Below are 20,323 nucleotides of genomic sequence, written 5' to 3'. Positions count from 1 at the left end.
TACATATTTAACACAATTTTTAGCGTAAAATACAAACAGCATTACCGGCAAACAGAACATAACTATAGATTTAAAATTCATTGCATTATTTACAAACAAAACTCATACATAACAAGCACAGCGCACGGTTTTACACGGACACGAGTATTTAACAATGTAAACATTACAGAATTAAACAAGAAAACATCTTAACTCCGATGCTACCTGTAACATTCACCGCCTCTCGACTAGTTCCTTCGCCGGGCAGGGTGCCTCTTCTCCCGCGGGTTGCACTAGGCCGCAAGTCCCTTCCCAGGGACAGTTAAAAAAAACGCCGGGTAAATCGACGGCAGCCGGCGACTCGAGGTGTAACGCAGGTCGCGTCCGGGAATAGCGGAATGCTCTCCCGTGCCGTTTCAATTAAACATTCTCACTTTTAACGAAACTCCTTTTTGTTAATTACGATTCCCTCAGCCAACCGTCCAGCCCCCGCTTAAACATGGCCGTTATAGCGGCTTCACATTCCCTACAACGCATGCGCGCGGCGGCACCGCTCCGCGGCCTCCCATTGGTCGAGCCGACGGAGAGCCCGAACGGCTCGGATCAATCGCGGCGGCCCGATTGGCCGAGCGCGGGGGGACGCCCTCGGCCAACGGGAGCGCGAGACTCGACCGGCCGCCGCTTGTCCGCGCTGCGAAATACAAACGCGGGGCGCGGCCGCGGATTTTGAGCGTCGCGATGCAAAAAACAAAATCGACGGAGTGGTCGATTAATCGATACCGGCGAGAAATCGGTTCGTCGAGTCAGAAATCGATACGTGCATTGTGACGGGAATCAACACAATCGATTTTTTTGGTTTGCTATCGATTTTTCGATCCGAAATCGATTGCTGTCGTCACAATGAGTTCGTATTGCGCGGTGGTTGACCTGTACGGCGAGCCTACTGGTCCCCGGCCATGGTAATGTGGAATTTCCATCACTGGCTGAGGGTCGGCACTAGATGCCACTCTTGCTGCAAACCTTTTAAATGTGCTGATTAACTTCATCGTTAAAACACGCATTCATAAATGTCACAAATATTGGATAAAAGTATTTTTTTATATTTTATTTATAAGCCTACGTGTTTTAAACTAAATGGTAGAAGTATTCTTGGGGTCTTTCGGTAAAAGTCACGCAGATAGGTTAAAAGAAAATAAATAAATAAATCTGCGCCGTTTCGAGCACAACACACAAGCAATGACGTCATTGCTTGTGTGTCGTCTTCGAAACGGCGTAGTAAGAATATGAATTCCTGCAGTCACGACAGCTTTAAGTCAAGATTTAAATGGTAGAAGTTTATCTTTACTCCCAACCCTGTCTAAACTCGCCCCCCCCCCCCACGCTCCTGCGTGCTAACGATCCACCCACCGAATCATTCCCTCCGTTCCATCTCCCAGGTAGGAGTACTCATACTCTTTGGTTCTATTGGGTAAAGTCACGTAGGTAAAAAAAATAAAATAACAAAAATCACGACGTTTCGGCCACAGCACAAGCGGCCTTCTTGTGTTGTGGCCGAAACGTCGTGATTTTTGTTATTTTATTTTTTTACCTACGTGACTTTACCCAATAGAACCAAAGAGTATGGATCCTAGCAGTCACGAAAGCTTTAAATCTAGAAAGGAGTACTCATACTCATTCTTCTCCTCTAGAGATTTTTTTACGCGCAATGCATACGCGACACTGTGGCTGTCAAGACATGTGAGGCGACGTTTCGGAGCCCTTCATAAAACACAAGGGACACCCGACTAATCTGTTTAATAATTATAAACCCGAATTATCCCGGAATCACTACAATCTTTAGACCGGAGGAATCCGATCGGCTTGTGAAGCTTTTTATTCACAGATGTTCAGCAGACACGATCTAGTGGACGCCTTGGGATGGGGTTCATCCAGCAGTGGATAAGACCGTTGTTGATGATGATGGCGGTGGTGGTGCCGATGACTTGATACGCGTTGGCTTGTGAAGATGAGATAGGCGATGAAGCTTCAAAGCACGGGTTCACATCGCTTTCTCTCTCACTCACTCACGGTTTTGGGGGCCGTCCATAAATGACGTCACGCACCGAGGGGGGGGGGGGGCAGACATTTTTGACGATGTGTGACGAGAGGGGGGGGGACAAATGTGACGTCACATCAAAATACGCAACTTTAAATAAATATAGACAACACGTTCTACTTAATTAAATATACTTTATAATAAATGTTTTCTCCTACAACATCAGAGTGTCAGCGCCACATTAAACACGCACTACAATGACAATAGTTTAAAGCGATTTGAAGCATGTTTTATTTGGGGGGGGGGGGGGGCAGAGCTTAGTGACGTCATATTTGAGAGGGGTCTGACTTTGTGACGCTGTGTGACGAGGGGGGGGGTCAAAAATAGTCCAAAATCGCGTGACGTCATTTATGGACGGCCCTTTGACTGCGCGTGACTCGAGTCACTTATTAACAGAACACTCACAGACGCACGGACACACACGGAAGGCATTGGTTGGTGGTGGGACGTGTGTCTGTGTGTGTGGGACAAATATCCCCCGTATAGCCTTTCACAGACTGCAGGGGCAAGTGCTGTTAGCGAGCAGCACCTATAAAGGCCGGCACGGCACACGAGGTGGTGGGTGGCCAGCACCACGCCCGGCCGCCTTTGTCTCTCCAGTGGCGATGTTAACGCATCGCACCAGGTACTCATTTGAGGCTGAGTCGACCTAGGGGAGGCCCAGAACCCAGTCCAGATAATCGTCACTGGGTGTTGGCCGTGAGCGGGAATCGAACCCCGATTTTGTTGGACTATCGTGTGCGTGTGTGCGCGCTTTTATAGTTTGTGGGTAGCGGTAGTGTAGCGGTCAGCGCTACGCTGCGCTACGAACCTGGCAACCCGGCTTCGATTCCCGCTCACGGCCAACACCGGTGACGATTACCTGAACCGGTCCTGGGCCTCCCCTAGGTCGACTCAGCCTCAAATGAGTACCTGGTGCGGTGTGTAAACATCGCCACTGGGGAGACAAATGCGGCCGGGTGTGATGTTGGCCACCCACCCCATCGCGTGCCTTGCCGGCATTCATAGGTGCTACTCGCTAACAGCACTTGCCCCAACAGCCTGATCAGGCTATACGGGGGATCCTTGTCTTTGGTGTGGTTTATAACAACAGTAAATATACAAGCCGCCGAGTAGGAACATGGAGAACCACGGTGGCTAGGTGATGTTAACTACCTCGCCTGGTGTACAGGAGGTCGTGGGTTTGATCTCGACCCTGACGCCTGCTGCTGTATATTTGGAGTTTGCAGTGTCTCTCTCTCATCATCATCACAGTGGCTAGGAGATGTTAACTACCACGCCTGGTGTACAGGAGGTCGTGGGTTCGATCCCGACCCTGATACCTGCTGCTGCTGTATATTTGGAGTTTGCGTGTCTCTCTCTCTCTCATCATCATCACGGTGGCTAGGAGATATTGACTACCTCGCCTGGTGTACAGGAGGTCGTGGGTTTGATCCAGACCCTGACGCCTGCTGCTGTATATTTGGAGTTTGCGGTGTCTCTCTCTCTCTCATCATCATCACGGTGGCTAGGAGATGTTACCTACCTCGCCTGGTGTACAGGAGGTCGTGGGTTCGATCCCGACCCTGATACCTGCTGTATATATTTTGAGTTTGCGTGTCTCTCTCTCCACGTGGTCGCGTGGATTTTTTCCCTCTAGATTTAGAATCAACGTGGGTTTAGAGCAGGGGTCCCCAACCCCCTGGCCGCGGACCGGTACCGGTCCGTGGCCTGCTCAGAACCTGGCCGCACAGCAGCAGGAGGTGAGAGCGGTGAGTCCGCACGTGGCCCGCCCCCATTATTTTATTATTTACCACTTCCGTCCGCGCCTCTTTCCCGCACTGCGCAGTCTCAGTGTTGGTAAGCCCCACAAGCTCTAACCCCTAGTAGCCACAATGAGTAAGCCCACAAGCTCTAACCCCTAGTAGCCACAATGAGTAAGCCCACAAGCTCTAACCCCAAGTAGCCACAATCAGTAAGCCCACAAGCTCTAACCCCTAGTGGCCACAATGAGTAAGCCCACAAGCTCTAACCCCTAGTAGCTACAATGAGTAAGCCCACAAGCTCTGACCCCTAGTAGCCACAATGAGTAAGCCCACAAGCTAACCCCTAGTAGCCACAATGAGTAAGCCCACAAGCTCTAACCCCTAGTAGCCACAATGAGTAAGCCCACAAGCTCTAACCCCTAGTAGCCACAATGAGTAAGCCCACAAGCTCTAACCCCTAGTAGCCACAATGAGTAAGCCCACAAGCTCTAACCCCTAGTGGCCACAATGAGTAAGCCCACAAGCTCTAACCCCTAGTAGCCACAATGAGTAAGCCCACAAGCTCTAACCCCCTCGTAGCCACAATGAGTAAGCCCACAAGCTCTAACCCCTAGTAGCCACAATGAGTTAGCCCACAAGCTCTAACCCCTAGTGGCCACAATGAGTAAGCCCACAAGCCCTAACCCCTAGTAGCCACAATGAGTAAGCCCACAAGCTCTAACCCCTAGTAGCCACAATGAGTAAGCCCACAAGCTCTAACCCCAAGTAGCCACAATCAGTAAGCCCACAAGCTCTAACCCCTAGTGGCCACAATGAGTAAGCCCACAAGCTCTAACCCCTAGTAGCTACAATGAGTAAGCCCACAAGCTCTGACCCCTAGTAGCCACAATGAGTAAGCCCACAAGCTAACCCCTAGTAGCCACAATGAGTAAGCCCACAAGCTCTAACCCCTAGTAGCCACAATGAGTAAGCCCACAAGCTCTAACCCCTAGTAGCCACAATGAGTAAGCCCACAAGCTCTAACCCCTAGTAGCCACAATGAGTAAGCCCACAAGCTCTAACCCCTAGTGGCCACAATGAGTAAGCCCACAAGCTCTAACCCCTAGTAGCCACAATGAGTAAGCCCACAAGCTCTAACCCCCTCGTAGCCACAATGAGTAAGCCCACAAGCTCTAACCCCTAGTAGCCACAATGAGTTAGCCCACAAGCTCTAACCCCTAGTGGTCACAATGAGTAAGCCCACAAGCTCTAACCCCTAGTAGCCACAATGAGTAAGCCCACAAGCTCTAACCCCTAGTAGCCACAATGAGTAAGCCCACAAGTTCTAACCTCTAGTAGCCATAACGAGTAAACCCACAAGCTCTAACCCCTAGTAACCACAATGAGTAAGCCCACAAGCTCTAACCCCTAGTAGCCACAATGAGTAAGCCCACAAGCTCTAACCCCAAGTAGCCACAATCAGTAAGCCCACAAGCTCTAACCCCTAGTGGCCACAATGAGTAAGCCCACAAGCTCTAACCCCTAGTAGCCACAATGAGTAAGCCCACGAGCTCTAACCCCTAGTAGCCACAATGAGCAAGCCCACAAGTTCTAACCTCTAGTAGCCATAATGAGTAAACCCACAAGCTCTAACCCCTAGTAGCCACAATGAGTAAGCCCACAAGCTCTAACCCCTAGTAGCCACAATGAGTAAGCCCACAAGCTCTAACCCCTAGTAGCCACAATGAGTAAGCCCACAAGCTCTAACCCCTAGTAGCCACAATGAGTTAGCCCACAAGCTCTAACCCCTAGTAGCCACAATGAGTAAGCCCACAAGCTCTAACCCCTAGTAGCCACAATGAGTAAGCCCACAAGCTCTAACCCCAAGTAGCCACAATGAGTAAGCCCACAAGCTCTAACCCCTAGTAGCCACAATGAGTTAGCCCACAAGCTCTAACCCCTAGTAGCCACAATGAGTAAGCCCACAAGCTCTAACCCCAAGTAGCCACAATGAGTAAGCCCACAAGCTCTAACCCCAAGTAGCCACAATGAGTAAGCCCACAAGCTCTAACCCAAAGTAGCCATAATGAGTAAGCCCACAAGCTCTAACCCCAAGTAGCCACAATGAGTAAGCCCACAAGCTCTAACCCCCTCGTAGCCACAATGAGTAAGCCCACAAGCTCTAACCCCTAGTAGCCACAATGAGTTAGCCCACAAGCTCTAACCCCTAGTGGTCACAATGAGTAAGCCCACAAGCTCTAACCCCTAGTAGCCACAATGAGTAAGCCCACAAGCTCTAACCCCTAGTAGCCACAATGAGTAAGCCCACAAGTTCTAACCTCTAGTAGCCATAACGAGTAAACCCACAAGCTCTAACCCCTAGTAACCACAATGAGTAAGCCCACAAGCTCTAACCCCTAGTAGCCACAATGAGTAAGCCCACAAGCTCTAACCCCAAGTAGCCACAATCAGTAAGCCCACAAGCTCTAACCCCTAGTGGCCACAATGAGTAAGCCCACAAGCTCTAACCCCTAGTAGCCACAATGAGTAAGCCCACGAGCTCTAACCCCTAGTAGCCACAATGAGCAAGCCCACAAGTTCTAACCTCTAGTAGCCATAATGAGTAAACCCACAAGCTCTAACCCCTAGTAGCCACAATGAGTAAGCCCACAAGCTCTAACCCCTAGTAGCCACAATGAGTAAGCCCACAAGCTCTAACCCCTAGTAGCCACAATGAGTAAGCCCACAAGCTCTAACCCCTAGTAGCCACAATGAGTTAGCCCACAAGCTCTAACCCCTAGTAGCCACAATGAGTAAGCCCACAAGCTCTAACCCCTAGTAGCCACAATGAGTAAGCCCACAAGCTCTAACCCCAAGTAGCCACAATGAGTAAGCCCACAAGCTCTAACCCCTAGTAGCCACAATGAGTTAGCCCACAAGCTCTAACCCCTAGTAGCCACAATGAGTAAGCCCACAAGCTCTAACCCCAAGTAGCCACAATGAGTAAGCCCACAAGCTCTAACCCCAAGTAGCCACAATGAGTATGCCCACAAGCTCTAACCCAAAGTAGCCATAATGAGTAAGCCCACAAGCTCTAACCCCAAGTAGCCACAATGAGTAAGCCCACAAGCTCTAACCCCTAGTAGCCACAATGAGTAAGCCCACAAGCTCTAACCCCTAGTAGCCACAATGAGTAAGCCCACAAGCTCTTACCCCTAGTAGCCACAATGAGTAAGCCCACAAGCTCTAACCCCTAGTAGCCACAATGAGTAAGCCCACAAGCTCTAACCCCTAGTAGCCACAATGAGTAAGCCCACAAGCTCTAACCCCTAGTAGCCACAATGAGTAAGCCCACAAGCTCTAACCCTAGTAGCCACAATGAGTATGCCCACAAGCTCTAACCCCCTAGTAGCCACAATGAGTAAGCCCACAAGCTCTAACCCCTAGTAGCCACAATGAGTAAGCCCACAAGCTCTAACCCCTAGTAGCCACAATGAGTTAGCCCACAAGCTCTAACCCCTAGTAGCCACAATGAGTAAGCCCACAAGCTCTAACCCCTAGTAGCCACAATGAGTTAGCCCACAAGCTCTAACCCCTAGTAGCCACAATGAGTAAGCCCACAAGCTCTAACCCCTGGTAGCCACAATGAGTAAGCCCACAAGCTCTAACCCCTAGTAGCCACAATGAGTAAGCCCACAAGCTAACCCCTAGTAGCCACAATGAGTAACAAACAAACGTCGCTGGAGAGCTTCTTTGAACAGAGGAAAAGACCCAATGATGAAACTCCCACCCCCACCCCCCCGGTCCGTGAAAAAATTGTCTTCCACGAAACCGGTCCCTGGTGCCAAAAAAGGTTGGGGACTTTTGGTTTAGAGTGTTTGGTTTGCTATGAATGCCGACATGACAGCAGTGCCGGGTTATCCTCGTAGCAAAAGTAGCGATATATGTAGCTACGGGCCCCGCACTTTCAAGAGCCCCGCGCTAAACGCTTTCAAGCTATCAATTGAGGTTCAGTGATTCTGCACTTGCTCTATTACTATAGTACTATACTGCCTTCAACTTTAATGAACGACTGGGTTCCTATTCTTGGTTCTTTCGGTAAAGTCACGTAGAAGGGAAATAATAAAATAAAATATTTGTATTATTTTATTGTTTCCCTTCTACGTGACTTTATTTTTATTATTTCATTGTTTCCCTTCTATGTGACTTTACCGAAAGAGCCAAGAATATGAATCCCTGCAGTCACGAAAGCTTTAAATCAGAACAACTGGTGTTTAAGGTTAGCGATTTGTCGTATTATCTGGGTGTATATCAAATGCAAAAAATACAATTACCTAACTATGCAAGTAAAAAAATTTGTTTTTGTGTTTTTTTTTCTAGGGCCTCGTTAGAACACATGCTACAGGCCCCGCGCTTAGCTTAATCTGGCACTGCATGACACGTGGCCGGGTGGCTTCTAAAAGAGCTCTGTAAGCTCAGAGGGCCTTACCTGGTAAAATATATATATTTTTTAAATAGTTGAGTCGTTCAGTCGTCTCCCACGTTTCATCTTGAGCCCTGGGGTTAATTTCCACGCTTGCCCCAGCCTGCCCTGCCTCTTAACACCGATACGGAGTACACCGTGTACACACACACACACAATGTTCACAGTTGTTATTGTAAATACAACAACAGCTCAACGATGTGGCTTATCACGTGGACATTTATATCAGTAGACAAATACTCGAAGTGCATGTTGATTCTAAATGTGGCAAGGATGGGGGTGGGGGGGGGGAACCGGAGGACCCGGAGAAAAAGCCACGCCACCACGAGGAGAGAGAGACACTCAAACTCCAAATATACAGCAGCAGCAGGCGTCAGAGTGGGGATCAAGCCCACGACCTCCTGTACACCAAGCGAGGTAGTTAACATCTCATAGCCACCACTCATAGCCACCGTGATGATGATGAGAGAGAGGGAGACACTGCAAACTCCAAATATACAGCAGCAGCAGGCGTCAGAGTGGGGTCGAGCCCACGACCTCCTGTACACCAGGCGAGATAGTTAACATCTCCTAGCCACCGTGATGATGATGATGAGAGAGAGAGACACTCAAACTCCAAATATACAGCACCAGGCGTCAGAGTGGGGATCGAGCCCACGACCTCCTGCACACCACGCGAGATAGTTAACATCTCCTAGCCATCGTGATGATGATGAGAGACACTCAAACTCCAAATATACAGCACCAGGCGTCAGAGTGGGGATCGAACCCACGACCTCCTGTACACCAGGCGAGGTAGTTTACATCTCCTAGCCATCATGATGATGAGAGAGAGAGACACGCAAACTCCAAATATACAGCAGGCGTCAGGGTCAGGATCGAGCCCACGCCCTCCTGTATACCAGGCGAGGCAGTTAACATCTCCTAGCCACCGTGGTGCCCCAATAATGTAGAGGCTCGCTGTAGAATTCGAGGCAATGATAATTCAGTGCTGAACTGTAACACCGCCGCACCACCAGGCATTCATTTTAGGCTAAGTCGACCCAGGGGAAGGTCTGGCATCTGGTATTGGTCGGCAGCGCGGATTGAACTCCCCACAAATAATAAAGATAAAGATCCCCCGTATAGCCTTAACACAATGTTGGGGCAAGTGCTGTTAGCGAGTAGCACCTACGAAGGCCGGCACGGCACACGAGGGGGTGGGTGGCCAGCACCACACCCGACCGCCTTTGTCTCCCCTAGTGCGCGATGTTTACACACCGCACCAGGGACTCATTTGAGGCCGAGTCGACCTAGGGGAGGCCCAGGCCCGGTTCAGATTAATCGTCACTGTGGGTGTTGGCCGCGCGCGGGAATCGAACCCGGACTCGTAGCGCTAACCGCTACACCTACCGCTCCCCACAAACGATGAAAGCGCGCACACGCACAAAGATAAAGATCCCCCATATAGCCTTAACAGACTGTAGGGGCAAGTGCTGTTAGCGAGCACCTATTAAGGCCGGAACGGTACACGAGGGGGTGGGTGGCCAGCACCACGCCCGACCGCCTTTGTCTCCCTAGTGGCAATGTTTACACACCGCACCAGGTACTCATTTGAGGCTGAGTCGACCTAGTGGAGGCCCAGGGACCGGTTCAGATAATCGTCACTGGTGTTGGCCGTGAGCGGGAATCGAACCCGGGTCGCCAGGTTCATAGCGCAGCGCGCTAACCGCTACACTATCGTCCCTTCACCTGATGAAGGTCGCTTGTGTTGTGGCCGAAACGTCGTGAGAATATTATTGTGTTATTTTATTTTATCAATTTATTATTTTATTCTCATTCTACGTGGTGACTTTATCGAAAGAACCAAAGAAAATGAATCATTGCAGTCACGAAAGCTTTAAATCGAAACATCAGCTTGTTTGGGAGTTCTGTGAAGAGCGAGTGGGTGTGCGGGTGGCGGCGGCGGCGGCGTATCGCAAGCGAATCGCTGTGGTCAGGAACGTTTCCTGTTGCCTCTCTTTTGTTGCGCTCATGCCAACACGTCCAGCCGGGTACACATTTAAGGCTGAGTCGACCTACGTGTGTGTGGGGGGGGGGGGGAGCACACGACAGATTATAAACCGGTGGTCCGTAACATTCACGGTTCCCAATAGTTAAACAATTTAATACTCATCTTCTTGGTTCTTTCGGTAAAGTCACGTAGGTAGAAATAAAATAAAACAAATCACGACGTTTCGATCGCAACACAAGCAATCATCAGTCACGAAAGCGTCAAAGCAATGTAACAATGTTAATTTTAAAAAAAATATACGTATAGCTTTGATGAAACAGAGTAAGTTGAACGTACGTGCCACGTGCTGAATTTGGCGTTTCGACCATTTGGCTTCTAAAAAGAAAATTGAGTCTGGCCGTGTCTCGCGACTCTCCCCCACCCCAGAGAGGGCTTGGGACGCAGCGTTGGACCCAACGTGAAGACGAACCCCACCGCTCTAAACCACTGCCTTGCCACTGGCGTTAGTCGTGGCCGGGGAACGAACTCGGGCGGCCAAAGTTCGTGTGGTATCGTCACTCCCAATACACGGGGCACACGGACACATGCGTACAGAATAACAGAGATCCCCCGTTGTAGCCTTTGACATACCGTTGGGGCAAGTGCTGTTAGCGAGCACACAAATACGATTAATAATAGGGGTTTTCCCCCTTTTTTTCTGGCAACAAAACTGAAACCTTTTTTTTTACAAACATTAATGTTACTGCATTAACCACAAAACCTGCACTCAAAATGCAAACAAAAAACACACTATGATAATATATGTGGCATTGTCCTTGAAACTGATTGGTCCACACCAAGGGACGGCTTTCTTTTGAGCCTCGACCCAATTGGTGCTCGACCAGATGACGCCAAAAGGCGTCACACAGCTCAAAGACAATGCACTATCAAAGTAATGAGGGCTCGGGGTGAGCATCTACATCATTAGACCTCCTTTACCAGTACCAAATTATAATAATAGGGTTTTTCCCCTTTTATCTGGCAACAAAACTGTAACTTTTTCAGTTTCAAGGACAATGCATATATTATCATAGTATGTTTTGTGTTTGCATTTTGACTGCAGGTATTGTGGTTAGTGCAGTAACATGAATCCTTGTTAAAAGGTTTCAGTTTTTTGCCAGAAAAAAATGGAAAAAACCCTTTTATTATATTTTGGTTCTGGCAAAAGAGGTCCAATGACACAAATACGATCATTTGGTTCTTTCCGTAGATAGAAAAAATTAGTAATAAAAATAAAGTAAAAATAAAGTGTGAAAAAACCCGAAAGTTTTAAGTCACACAAATACTGCACACACAGACAAATTCGCACAAACAAACTGCACGTCACAAGAGTTTGTGTGATATTGAACCAAATCTCCATATATATAAAAGGCAAAGTTGTGAATATGTGTGTCTGTTCAAAATGTTTAGCGTACTTCCCGACATGCAACTAACTTGAAATTTGCCATGTGGGTATTTTGCAGACTGTACACCATGCAAAAAATATAAAAAATACACTTTTTTTAAGGAGGGGAGAGCTCAATAATGCATCTATTTTTTGCACGGAAAGTGAGCTGTGACGTCAAATCTGTCACGTGACCCGCGCATGTGAAAGCGTAACGCATTGTAGTGTAGCGGTTAGCGCGCCGCGCTACGAACCCGGCAACCCGAGTTCGATTCCCGCTCACGGCCACCACCGGTGACGATTATTTTAACCGGTCCTGGGCCTCCCCTAGGTCTACTCAGCCTCAAACGAGTAACTGCTGTGGTGTGAACATCGCCACTGGAGAGACAAAGGCGGCCGGGTGTGGTGAATCCAAGTCCCGGGCGAAGCCGGGTAGTACAGCGAGTAATGTATATAAAAAAAACACAATCTTAAGCACAAATCAAGTAATTTGTAAAGCAAATTCGATATAATTTGCAACAGTATTTGAACAAAAATATATAACAATGAAGAACATAACCAATGGCTTTTAGGTACTACAGGGTCCTTCAAAAAAAGTTAACACTTTTTACATGGGACTATCGTTTTAAATGGGAAAAGAACGGATAATACACTCTGAAATAAAAACAAATGTTTGTTAATAGCTTCAAGAAGTCAAAGAATGTCTCTCCCACTTGTTGGCCATCGATGTCAACGCGTGCCTGGAACCTTCTCCAAGGTAGTCTCCAGAGGGCGTGGAGGATGCACATTTCTCGTGCTTGTTGTTGCGAATTCTCAGCAGTGTTCACATGTGTTGTTGAAGCACCCTGTATATGAAGCCTCCTGCATTGAGCGATTTGTAAAAAAAAAAATGCAGTTCTTTGTTAAAGTTCAGGAAAGTGCAAACGGCGATTGCCAAAGTCACGATGGACAGTCCCAGGCGGAACACCGAGCGATCCATTTATAGATACCCCAGGGACCCCTTTTCATTCAAGTGACGAAACGAACGTGGCACCCCCCCCCCCCCCCCCCCCCCCAAGGTTCGTCTCTCCTCGAGCCCCCCATCGGCCACACGGCCTCCTTGGAGATCATCTTATCAGCAGACAAACCCTGGAGACAGTGGCAACAATCCAGTGACTCATCAGCAGCAGCAGCAGAGTCAGGCTTCGCTTGAATAGAGGCAGACGAACTGCCCAGACGTTCATAGGCAGGGGCCAGTTTTGCCATCCAGTGGCTCATCAGCAGCAGCAGCAGAGTCAGGCTTTGCTTGAACAGACGCAGGCGAACTGCCCAGACGTTCATAGGCAGGGGCCAGTTTTGCCATCCAGTGGCTCATCAGCAGCAGCAGCAGAGTCAGGCTTCGCTTGAACAGACGCTGCCAGATGTTCATATAGGCAAGGGCCAGTTTTGCCATCCAGTGACTCATCAGCAGCAGAAGAGTCAGGCTTCGCTTGCACAGACGCAGGCGAACTGCCCAGACGTTCATAGGCAGGGGCCAGTTTTGTCATCCAGTGGCTCATCAGCAGCAGCAGCAGAGTCAGGCTTCGCTTGAACAGACGCTGCCAGATGTTCATATAGGCAAGGGACAAACGCTCATGTCCTCGGCTTACGCGTCGCCAAATGTCGCGAGCATCTTCAGACGGACAGGTCTACCAAAGGGAGTGTAGCTCGCGTTGGGTGGGCTGGTAGGACAAGTCTCTGCGCTGTCTATTGCTGATTTTACACCCAACAGCACGAGATTTCACTTCGTTAAAGTATTGAAAGGGGACGGACGGACGGACACATTAATCTATTGCAGGCTGGTACACTCCGTTTACAACTTCGTTCCTACCAGTATTAGTTTGATTATTACTACTGCTACACGCTTTTTTTTATATTTAACTCACTCTGTTGTCGTTGTTGTTGTATCCTCAAATGTTGTAACTCAATTTTAACCCACTTCCCAACGTGGTATCGACTGCAAACTTAGTATACTTATGTCAAACTGATGACTATACTATAATCTATCATAGAAAAAAAACATTTTAAAACATTATTTTTTGATGTTATGTTTCGGCTTTGGTCTAATTGTCCACGGTCAACACTGACGTTGGCTGTAAATGACCACGGTCCCCTTACGTTGTGGCAAGAATCGTGAAGTTATTCCATTACAAATACGGTACATTTAATAAAAAGCGTGTTTTAAAAAGTAAATTTTTTTTACTTATTTTATTATTATTCTCTGCGGCCGGGCGGCCGGGTGGCTGGGTGGAAATCCGCAAGCGACGGACCAGCACGGTTCCCTACGTACGGCACGAAAGAAGTTCAACGCACGCACGACTCAGCCCACCCCCCACCCCATCACACTTCCATCAGGGGGTCGGTAAAATACGCACCGCTACGTGGGGGACAGTGGCCCACCATGGGGGGATGTGGAATTCCAAACGCTGGCTCCGTGCTGTGAAGATTGGGCGAGGTACCAACAGCTTCAGTGCTTATTTGAACATCGCTTTGACATATTGGGGGGGGGGGTATCTGTAAATGGACCACGCTGTAATTTCTTAACATTAGTCACCGTCTTTAATTTACTCTCAATACAAATCTGAATTCAACGCAATAATTCGGATTTGCCTTCGAATTATACTCAAGAAACATTCAACAATGGGATGGCCAAGTGGCGTTATCAGGGATATTCAGCTGGCACGGGTGAGGGCCTGGGTTCAAATCTGCCTGTGAGTCGAGTGATTTGATGGTCTCAGCCCGAGTCACCGATGATTCACATTGAGACTCATAGACTCACATAGAGACAGAGACTCACATAGAGACCCACAGATTCACATAGAGACTCACAGATTCACATAGAGACTCATAGACTCACATAGAGACCCATAGACTCACATAGAGACAGAGACTCACGTAGAGACCCACAGATTTACATAGAGACTCACAGACTCAAATAAAGACTCACAGATTCACATAGAGACCCATAGACTCACATAGAGACAGAGACTCACGTAGAGACCCACAGATTCAAATAGAGACCCACAGATTCACATAGAGACTCACAGACTCAAATAGAGACTCACAGATTCACATAGAGACCCATAGACTCACATAGAGACACAGACTCACATAGAGACCCACAGATTCACATAGAGACTCGCATAGAGACAGACTCACATAGAGACCCACAGATTCACATAGAGACTCACAGACTCAAATAGAGACTCACAGATTCACATAGAGACTCACAGACTCAAATAGAGACTCACAGATTCACATAGAGACACACAGATTCACATAGAGACTCATATCCTCCCATAGAGACCCATAGACTCACATAGAGACACAGATTCACACAGAGACCCGCAGATTCACATTGAGATTCGCATTGAGACACATAAACTGAGCTGTGATTAAGGCAGGTTACTCGAGTGAAGCAGAGTTGATGATCTTAGCCTGGGACACGAATGACTGTACCAACAAAATAAACACCCCATCACATTCAATTTGGTTCCGCACTTAATTTGGCTAAATTCCAGTTCGAATAATTTTTATCAAAGGATATAAATTTGACTGTCACGGGGCATCGTGCGTGTAAAAACTGACCAGGAATTACAATCAATACGCATCGCGAGCGCTGTGCATCGAGAGATGTATTCAAGGCACGAACATATCGGTAAAACCTCGCCGAGTCACAAGGACCCTTGCTCAGGAGGGTGCTGCCGCAACACTGTGGATGCGTGGCCGTGAATTCCGTGAGAAACGAGAGCTTCGCTTCGTGCAGGACGTGGAACCCCGAGACCCCCGGAGACAGCCCAGCACCGTGCTGCTGTACACGAGAGGGGAGACACTCAGAGACACAGAGACACAGAGACAACCCAGCACCGTGCTGCTGTACACGAGAGGGGAGACACTCAGAGACACAGAGACAACCCAGCACCATGCTGCTGCTGCTGTACACGAGGGGGGAGACACTCAGAGACACAGAGACACAGAGACACAGAGACAACCCAGCACCATGCTGCTGTACACGAGGGGGAGACACTCAGAGACACAGAGACACAGAGACAACCCAGCACCATGCTGCTGCTGTACACGAGGGGGGAGACACTCAGAGACACAGAGACAACCCAGCACTGTGCTGCTGTACACGAGGGGGAGACACTCAGAGACACAGAGACACAGAGACAACCCAGCACCGTGCTGCTGTACACGAGGGGGAGACACTCAGAGACACAGAGACAACCCAGCACCGTGCTGCTGTACACGAGGGGGGAGACACTCAGAGACACTCAGAGACACAGAGACAACCCAGCACCGTGCTGCTGTACACGAGGGGGAGACACTCAGAGACACAGAGACACAGAGACAACCCAGCACCGTGCTGCTGTACACGAGGGGAGACACTCAGAGACACAGAGACACAGAGACAACCGGTGGGGGAGACACTCAGAGACACAGAGACAGCCCAGCACCATGCTGCTGCTGTACACGAGGGGGGAGACACTCAGAGACACAGAGACACTCAGAGACACAGAGACCCCCGGAGACAACCAGTGGGGGAGACACTCAGAGACAGAGACAACCGGTGGGGGAGACACTCAGAGACACAGAGACACAGAGACAACCCAGCACCGTGCTGCTGCTGCTGTACACGAGGGGGAGACACTCAGAGACACAGAGACACAGAGACACAGAGACACAGAGACAACCCAGCACTGTGCTGCTGTACACGAGGGGGGAGACACTCAGAGACACAGAGACAACCCAGCACCATGCTGCTGTTGTACACGAGGGGGGAGACACTCAGAGACACAGAGACACAGAGACACAGAGACACAGAGACAACCCAGCACCATGCTGCTGTTGTACACGAGGGGGAGACATACAGAGACACAGAGACACAGAGACACAGAGACAACCCAGCACCGTGCTGCTGTACACGAGAGGGGAGACACTCAGAGACACAGAGACACAGAGACAACCCAGCACCATGCTGCTGTTGTACACGAGGGGGGAGACACTCAGAGACACAGAGACACAGAGACACAGAGACAACCCAGCACCATGCTGCTGTTGTACACGAGGGGGAGACACACAGAGACACAGAGACACAGAGACACAGAGACAACCCAGCACCGTGCTGCTGTACACGAGAGGGGAGACACTCAGAGACACAGAGACACAGAGACAACCCAGCACCATGCTGCTGTTGTACACGAGGGGGGAGACACTCAGAGACACAGAGACACAGAGACAACCCAGCACCATGCTGCTGCTGCTGTACACGAGGGGGAGACACTCAGAGACACAGAGACACAGAGACAACCGGTGGGGGAGACACACAGAGACACAGAGACACAGAGACAACCGGTGGGGGAGACACACAGAGACACAGAGACACAGAGACAACCCAGCACTGTGCTGCTGCTGTACACGAGGGGGAGACACTCAGAGACACTCAGACACACAGAGACACAGAGACACAGAGACAACCCAGCACCATGCTGCTGTACACGTGGGGGAGACACTCAGAGACACAGAGACAACCGGTGGGGGAGACACTCAGAGACACAGAGACACAGAGACAACCCAGCACTGTGCTGCTGTTGTACACGAGGGGGGAGACACTCAGAGACACAGAGACAACCCAGCACCATGCTGCTGCTGCTGTACACGAGGGGGGAGACACACAGAGACACAGAGACACAGAGACAACCCAGCACCATGCTGCTGTACACGAGGGGGAGACACTCAGACACTCAGAGACACAGAGACAACCCAGCACCGTGCTGCTGCTGCTGTACACGAGGGGGAGACACTCAGACACTCAGAGACACAGAGACAACCCAGCACCATGCTGCTGCTGCTGCTGTACACGAGGGGGGAGACACTCAGAGACACAGAGACAACCCACTAACAGCTATGAGATGACACTCATCTTTGCAGACCTATGGATTATGCAATGTTGTACTGCCTAGGCTGTGTTGTGTGCTGTCAAAAGCTACATCGATATATTTTAAAGCTCAGTGTACATGATAAACAGATCATTGCCTTCGAGGTTTGAGTCTGCCTTTGAAGTACCTGCATGCCAAGGGCGGTGTTAATTTCTTTAGTCGTGGGCTGAAATGGTTTGTTTTTTCTTTAACGTCATCGCTGGCGTTTCAGATGAATAATGCTCCGATTCGATCAGAAATTACATCACAGCTGCCTCGGGGCAAGCCGACACTGATGAGCGGAGTGCCACGTGCGCATTTCGGCAGAGCCACTGTGGCTAGACTCTGATCTCGCCACTGGCTTCCAATCCTATCTCGGATCAATTACAGAACCTCGTGCCGTCTGCCAAGATCGGCCACATACTCGGTCCTGCCTGCCTCTCAGCTTCTCATCTCACTCGACTCCCCTCCACACAGTCTCCTGCCTCTCCCCTATCATCTCACTCCACTCCTCTCACTCCCCTCCACGCAGTCTCCTGCCTCTCCCCTATCATCTCACTCCACTCCTCTCACTCCCCTCCACGCAGTCTCCTGCCTCTCCCCTATCATCTCACTCCACTCCTCTCACCTCTCACTCCCCTCCACGCAGTCTCCTGCCTCTCCCCTATCATCTCACTCCACTCCTCTCACCTCTCACTCCCCTCCACAGTCTCCTGCCTCTCCCCTATCATCTCACTCCACTCCTCTCACCTCTCACTCCCCTCCACGCAGTCTCCTGCCTCTCCCCTATCATCTCACTCCACTCCTCTCCCATCTCACTCCCCTCCACGCACTCTCCTACTTATCTTTCATCTCAATCCATTCCCCTCATCTCACTCCACTCCCCTTCTCTCCCCTCTCTCATCTCACTCCACTCCCATCCATGCACTCTCTACTCCAGCAACCAAGGCTCTCTGTGGAGGCCCCTTCGGGTTCAAACCTTCGCTCAGTGGGAGGTCGCTCCTTCTCCTCTGCTGCCTCCAGTCTGGAACTCTATTCCACCAGAAGTCGACGCTGTCGATTCCTCCCCTCCCCTCAAGTCCAGGCTCACGTCCAGGCTCAAGTCCCGCTGTTACTGTACAGCATCTTGAGATTCCAAAACAACCCAGATTGCATTTTACATTTCTGTTTCACCGTAAATTATCCGATGTTTTGAGTCGATTTAGCCTGCACAGCTGCGCCAGGCTGCATGAAAGTGTTAAATTAATTATTCACAATGGATTTTTTTGTTTGTTGGAACGGTCATTTGGTGAGCCGGGATGAGATCCATCAACTTTACTGGACGTGAAAATCCGATTTAATGACGAAAGGGGTGGAACTGTAAACGAACCCTGGCCTTTGACTGCGATGGCTCAGTTCCAATTTCATGTTCAAAGCCAAAACAACCGTCATCGTTATTACATATTTTTTGGTAAAAAAAACAAACGTGTTGAAAATTTCGGATAGTTACATCGATACTTACGGTGTATGTGACGCGTTCACCGGGCGCGCTGGCTGGTGATGTCGTCACCTTCCGAGCCGCACCACGACGGGGCGTGGCATCGTCTCGCGACGTCACAATTAATAACGCGATCACCTTGGCTCAAGTGGCACCACGGTGGCTATGAGATGTTAACCGCCTCGCCTGGTATGCAGGAGGTCGTGGGTTCAACCTCAACGCTGACGCCCGCTGCATATCTGGAATTTGCGGTGTCTCTCTCTTTCTCATCATCACCACGGTGGCTAAAAGATGTTAACTACCTCGACTGGTCTACAGGAGGTCGTGGGTTCAACCTCAACGCTGACGCCCGCTGCATATCTGGAGTTTGCGGTGTCTCTCTCTTTCTCATCATCACCGCGGTGGCTAGAAGATGTTAACTACCTCGACTGGTCTACAGGAGGTCGTGGGTTCAACCTCAACGCTGACGCCCGCTGCATATCTGGAGTTTGCGGTGTCTCTCTCTTTCTCATCATCACCGCGGTGGCTAGAAGATGTTAACTACCTCGACTGGTCTACAGGAGGTCGTGGGTTCAACCTCAACGCTGACGCCCGCTGCATATCTGGAATTTGCGGGGTCTCTCTCTTTCTCATCATCACCACGGTGGCTAAAAGATGTTAACTACCTCGACTGGTCTACAGGAGGTCGTGGGTTCAACCTCAACGCTGACGCCCGCTGCATATCTGGAGTTTGCGGTGTCTCTCTCTTTCTCATCATCACCGCGGTGGCTAGAAGATGTTAACTACCTCGACTGGTCTACAGGAGGTCGTGGGTTCAACCTCAAAGCTGACACCTGCTGCATATCTGGAATTTGCGGTGTCTCTCTCTTTCTCATCATCACCACGGTGGCTAAAAGATGTTAACTACCTCGACTGGTATACAGGAGGTCGTGGGTTCAACCTCAACGCTGACGTCTGCTGCTGCATATCTGGAATTTGCGGTGTCTTGCTCCCCGTGGTCACGTGCGTTTTTCGTCGGTTTTTTCCCTCCACATTTATAATCGACATCACACGTTTAAGAGTAATTGGCTGCTCTAAATGTCCACACGATGATGATACGCCACTTCGTTGAGCAATCATGTGTGACAGCCTGGCCACTTCTCAAAAAGAGCTATATAGCTCAGTGGGCCTTACCTAGCGAAACATAAATAGTTTCAGCCTTTGGTTCTTTCGG

The 20,323-nt window shown here is 49.6% G+C and overlaps 1 protein-coding gene across 5 annotated transcripts in view; it reads right to left on the bottom strand.

Annotated features, from left to right (window-relative positions):
- The window catches only part of LOC116955291 (ras-specific guanine nucleotide-releasing factor RalGPS2), a 210,592-nt gene that overhangs the window by 64,818 nt on the left and 125,451 nt on the right, over positions 1–20,323 (bottom strand). Inside the window, exon 1 of one of the 5 annotated variants that reach the window (XR_012929819.1) lies at positions 205–564. The exons of 1 other annotated variant lie outside the window; for it this stretch is intronic. Coding sequence is in view for 1 of the 4 variants with exons in the window: in XM_076053011.1 (XP_075909126.1) it covers positions 205–213 (9 nt within the window). In the remaining 3 variants the exon portion in view is untranslated. Of the gene's footprint in view, positions 1–204; positions 578–20,323 lie in introns of those variants that run through there. 3 more of the 5 variants (XM_076053011.1, XM_076053010.1, XM_076053013.1) reach the window with 3 other exon arrangements.

The sequence above is a fragment of the Petromyzon marinus genome, chromosome 59 (genome assembly GCF_048934315.1).
Source record: "Petromyzon marinus isolate PM22_M1 ecotype Great Lakes invasive population chromosome 59, UKy_Petmar_22M1.pri1.0, whole genome shotgun sequence".
Lineage (NCBI taxonomy): Eukaryota > Metazoa > Chordata > Hyperoartia > Petromyzontiformes > Petromyzontidae > Petromyzon > Petromyzon marinus.
The sequence above is the reverse complement of the archived record's forward strand: the minus strand, read 5'-3'. Positions and strand labels throughout refer to the sequence as shown.